This window comes from Rosa chinensis, chromosome 4 (assembly GCF_002994745.2).
Source record: "Rosa chinensis cultivar Old Blush chromosome 4, RchiOBHm-V2, whole genome shotgun sequence".
NCBI classification, from domain to species: domain Eukaryota; kingdom Viridiplantae; phylum Streptophyta; class Magnoliopsida; order Rosales; family Rosaceae; genus Rosa; species Rosa chinensis.
Genome location: NC_037091.1, coordinates 58,644,137 through 58,649,467, shown reverse-complemented (window position 1 = coordinate 58,649,467; position 5,331 = coordinate 58,644,137). Strand labels below are relative to the sequence as shown.

General features: G+C 39.1%; 1 protein-coding gene across 1 annotated transcript; it reads left to right on the top strand.

Moving 5' to 3' along the window:
* Nucleotides 1–363: 363 nt before the first annotated feature.
* On the top strand, nt 364–2,108 carry LOC112198339 (adenylate isopentenyltransferase). Its single transcript, XM_024339439.2, has one exon. The coding sequence runs from the start codon at nt 634–636 to the stop codon at nt 1,729–1,731; it is 1,098 nt and encodes a 365-aa protein (XP_024195207.1). The 5' UTR covers nt 364–633; the 3' UTR covers nt 1,732–2,108.
* Nucleotides 2,109–5,331: the final 3,223 nt, after the last annotated feature.

The window sequence follows — 5,331 nt, the reverse complement described above, 5'->3', positions numbered from 1 at the left end:
CACTGCTTTTTCAAGTAGTTTTTTTACCAAGGGAAACAATATATAAATATATGACATAACGCATGGTATATATATACTAAAAGGCAGGTAGAAGATATATATACCAAGTGATATAGTTGGTCTATTCATATGTATCATTGTGGTTTTCACCACGAATCTTTCTGTCTATAGAAGGTAATGAGAAAATATGTAATGACCTCCTTGACATGTTTGTTAATGAAATTATGACCAACTATTTTCCGTGTTTTATTCAAAAAAATAAAGATATATATATATATATATATATATATATATATATATATAAATATATAAAAGGCAGGCAGAAGATATTTATAAATGAACAAATTGCGGCATGAGTGCGAGTCAGGAAAAAACCTCAGACTCTCAGAGGTTATAAGCCAGGCCAGAAAGTCAGAAACAAAGTAACAAACAAACCTCACACAACGCAGGACGCACAAAGAGAGAGAGGGCAGAAGCAACAAGGAACGCAGAGGAGTATGGACAGAAACTAAGGATGCCCATTTCCCAGCACAACTGTACAGCTCCAGGACAAAACACCACTCTTTTTTTGGTTGCCCGAATGCCGCAATCAGTTCATTCTCTCTCTCTCTCTACCTCTTCTCCTTCCCTTCTATGACACTTGATACCTTCTCAACTCACCAATATTATAATATTACCACATTCAAACATTTCCTCTCCTCGCCGCCGGTCAACCTCACTCCCCCACCATCTCTCCCCCACAAGCCGCGCTGGGCCCGAATGGACTCCGGCCCAGCATCCAGCCCACAACAACATCACCACAAGCTCCGCAAGGACAAGCTCATCGTCATTATGGGAGCCACCGGCGCCGGCAAGTCCCGTCTCTCCATCGACCTCGCCACTCACTTCCCTTGTTGCTTCGAAATCATCAACTCCGACAAGATGCAAGTCTACAAGGGTCTCGACATCACCACCAACAAGATTCCCGTCCCCGACCGCCTCGGGGTCCCTCACCATCTCCTTGGCGAGTTAGACCCGCTCAACGGCGAGCTCTCCCCCGCCGAGTTTCGACAACTCGCAGGTCGAGCCGTTTCCAGCATTACTTGTAGAGGTAAAGTGCCTATGCTCGTGGGTGGGTCCAACTCTCTTATTCACGCGCTCCTCGTAGACCGGTTCGAACCGGGTGTCAATAATGTGCTGGAAAACGGCGCCGAGTTAGTGTCATCGGAGCTCAGGTACGATTGCTGCTTTCTCTGGGTTGATGTGTCATTGGTGGTTTTGGCCGACTACTTATCGAAGCGAGTGGACGAAATGCTTGAGTCGGGAATGTTTGAGGAGTTGGCCGAATTTTGCAAGACGGAGGAGGAGGACGACTCGGCGGTTCGAACCGGGTTGAGAAAGGCTATTGGAGTGCCGGAGTTCAGCCAGTTTTTTAAAAAGTACCCGCCGGGAAGAAGTCAGTGTCAGAGTGCCGGGCCCCATGATCCGCTGCGGAGAGGAGCAGCATACAACGATGCGGTGAGGGCCATCAAGGACAACACGCGTCAATTGGCCAAGAAGCAGATTGGAAAAATTTTCCGGCTGAAGGGGGCAGGCGGGTGGGAGCTACGGAGGCTAGACGCGACGGAGGCGTTTAGGGTGGTGGTGACGTCAGATAACGACGATGTCGGAAGGAGGTGGTCGGAGATATGGGAGGAACAGGTGGTGGAACAAAGCGTGAAAATTGTGAAGCGATTCTTGGAGCAGGAGTAGGTCGTCCAGCTTTTTCCAGCTATACTCAAATTTTCTAGTTATTTTTCTTCCAAATTTTTAGTTTTGTTTACGATGGAACTGGGACTGGGCTGGACCGGTCAAGACCTGAAAAACAAATGTGGGATTGTGGTGTTTACAAATTTTGGGTTTGGAGGGAACTGCCCAAAATATGACGATACAGTAAAATACCAAGGGAAAAAAAGAGAGAGACAGAAGTTTTTGTCATCAAGAGGAGAGTTTTGTGAATTTTCGCCATCTTAATTAGAAAATACTGTGAATTTTGTTATAGGTTTTCTTTTGGGAATCTCTTGATCACATATTATTCGTGTTATTGTTTTCTATGAGGGAGGAAGAAGCAATTTGCACAGCGAGCAAACTGTTCCAACAAGGCAACCCTCATCTACTTGCTATTTAATTATTTTGATTTTGGTCTTTATGTAGTTATATATGATACAAGATTGGCCTTTTTGTAGCTTAAAGTGCCAAACACACATCACTAAAATAATACAAATTAAGGGAATAAATAGATCTGTCATGTAATTTGACTTTATTGTGGTAGCTGCTAGCTGCTAGCTGCTAGCTGAAGAAGGCTGAAGCTTAAATGCATCTGGATTTCCCATCACAAAAATGGGGAAAATCCAATTAGACTGTCTTTTATTGTCAAATGAATGACAGAGTAAGATGATGAGCACAAAGCTAAGTTTACTAGATTCTGCTCTAGATCTTGTCTATCTCAGATTGATCGATGAGATCGGATTAAAAATGCAGAAGAAAGATCTTCTTGAATATACTGTTATACAACACACGTTCTTAGTCCCCAACGTGTATCGATCTCTCTCTTTATTTTAGGGCTCAAATAGACACTTGATGTACTACTTTTTTTTTATAATCCCAGATTTAAAGAAAAATTGGGATTCTTAAGGATCATGAGTGCAGCATCACCCCATTTATTTTCCTTATCCTTATAATTAATAGAGAGAGAGAGAGCGAGACTTGGTTCTGCATTGTAAATTGATGAGAGAATTTTGGAAATTGTGCAATATATCCAAGTCCCAGAGTTCTTGATGATATAGGGAATCCAGAATGTAACTTTCTTTCCATTTTCAATGTCAAAGTGGAAATTATTCTATGCACCGACAGTGCAAATAACTCAAACATTTATAAGATGATCTCAGCCATTAATATTTATAATTAATATTTTTATTAATAACTTAAGAGTGTATTTAATATAATCTAACTATTTATTTATGTCGGTGCACTTAATCCTCCCCCAGAGTCTGTCATTAGTTTGGAGAAGGACTTCTCTGGTTAATTGCAGTTGTAAGATTTAATTGCCAATGGTCAATTTGGTGCCAGCAGCGAGTGAGATCGAACACGAAATTTGATCAATTGGGTCTAAATCATGTTTAAGGTAGATCAGCAAGTATACTACTCTTATGTACTTGTTAATAATAAAGCCCTACAAAATTTTAAAGAACAATTGGTAGCTAATCATGTTCATAAGATGCTTTATTTTCTGAGAAGAATTATTTTCTTTTTTCTTTATTTAATTACCACATGCACATTTTCCTATATATTCAACTTCTTCAAGAATATATATCTATGCCAGGTAATAGCTAGTGGTAGCAGCAGTACTGTACTAGTGTTCATATATAATTATGAGTTTAAAGAGTATTAATTTACTCACTATTGAATTTGGATAATATGCAAATTGGATGACAGAGTGAAAGGTATGGTCTAATGGGGCTGGTTGTGCCAGCAGCAACAGTGCAATATAGCAAGGGGAAGAAGCATTTTCTTGTGCACATACAAATTTCAATTATTTGTATAATCTGTCAAAAAGAAAGATTGTATAATGAAGCAAGGCTACGCTTGTACGATGTGATGAATCATTGAATTTTATATATGAATGTGACTATGTGAGTGAATGACAACTTAGCATATAAATATTCTAACCTTCTGGCTAGTTCTACATATAGGAGAAGCTAGAACTAGACAAAAACTAGATCACTAGATGTTCTTATTTTGTGATCAAATTATTAGCTGAAGAACCAGTCAGCCTGAAGCTTTGCTTTGGGGACAATCAAACAAAAGGGGTTATGTTCTCTGAACTCGAATGATTTAATGAGCTCTATATATATATATATATATATATATATATATATATATATATATATAGACACACACACACTACTTCATTCCTTCACCAAACACAAGGTGCAACCAGAAACCGCATATATATATATATATATATATATATATGTATAGTTAATAGGGAAATGCTCTAATCGAAATGGTGAAGATGAATGCATGTGCAATGCGCATGAAATAGCACGTACAAATGAAAATTGAATAATAATTCTTAGGTAGCATAAATTCGATCGATCATGAACATCTCGTAAGTCGTAACCAACACAAACGTGCTTATTATTAATACCTATATATTAATTACCTCCCCCTGCTTGTAAGTATGTTTGCGTGAGCCAAGAAGAAGCTCAAGACAGAAGCATCAAGCATATGAGTACTCAACACAAATTAGAAAACAACCATATCTGTAAGGAGATACTGGTATAGCTATCTAGTTAGGTTGGTCCTCCAAGCTATGTACATGGAAGTAGTCACAATCATGGGTCACATTTACTGGTACTATTAGAAGGGTACCAGCTAGTCTCGCTTGGACAACCAAGCCTTCAGTATTCACCAATGTAGTGGCTCTGTGGCTATAGCTAGCTAGCTGCATGCACAGCTACCTATCATGATGGGGCTTAATTAATTGTAACAGTTACTACCATATATGTGTTTGGAACTGATTTTGCAGAGTCCAGGATATGATATTGGATCAGAAGCAACAAGAAGCCATTTTGGTGTAAGCCCTCAAAATTTAAAAAAGAAAAGAGGGATGGATGGAGTGGGTGCTCTCATGCATACTCATCATAATAGTGGAACTTGCCTGCCCAATTTTACAAGTTTATTTAAGAAGCCAATAGAGGCAAGAGGTTTGAGTGTGAACATGCTGGTTTTAATGAAGCTGTCTCCCATTTAACTAAGATTGAAGATTAATGTTGTTGTTGCTTAAAGAATAAAGAAGCAATAAATCAACGATTCCAGAAAGGGAATGATTAAAGGGTGAGAATGGGAGATCCAAGACCGAGGTAATACTGCCGGATCGATCGAAAGGGTGAAAGACAAAAGCATCGAGACACTCAGCAGCATGAAGCTACATACTGTACTACTTCTGAGAAACAACTTTATAATATCGATCTATGAGTATATAATATCAATGAGCTAGTAGCTAGTGAGTAGTGTCGACCAACATGCATTTGATGTATGAATGAATGAATATACAATGAAGCTAGCATATGGGTGGAGATCGACAAGCATGATGATATATATATATATATATCTCGATCAGATGGAGGGAGCTGGGACTGTGTTCACTGCTACTGATATAGAGGAATGGCAGAGAAAGAGTGATCAGTGCGCGTGCGGTTGCTACTTAATTAGTTTGCGCGTGCATGTGCGATTATATATATATATATATATATATATATATAAATTAATTAATTAATTAATTAACTTGTGGTCTTGTTTCGTTAATTT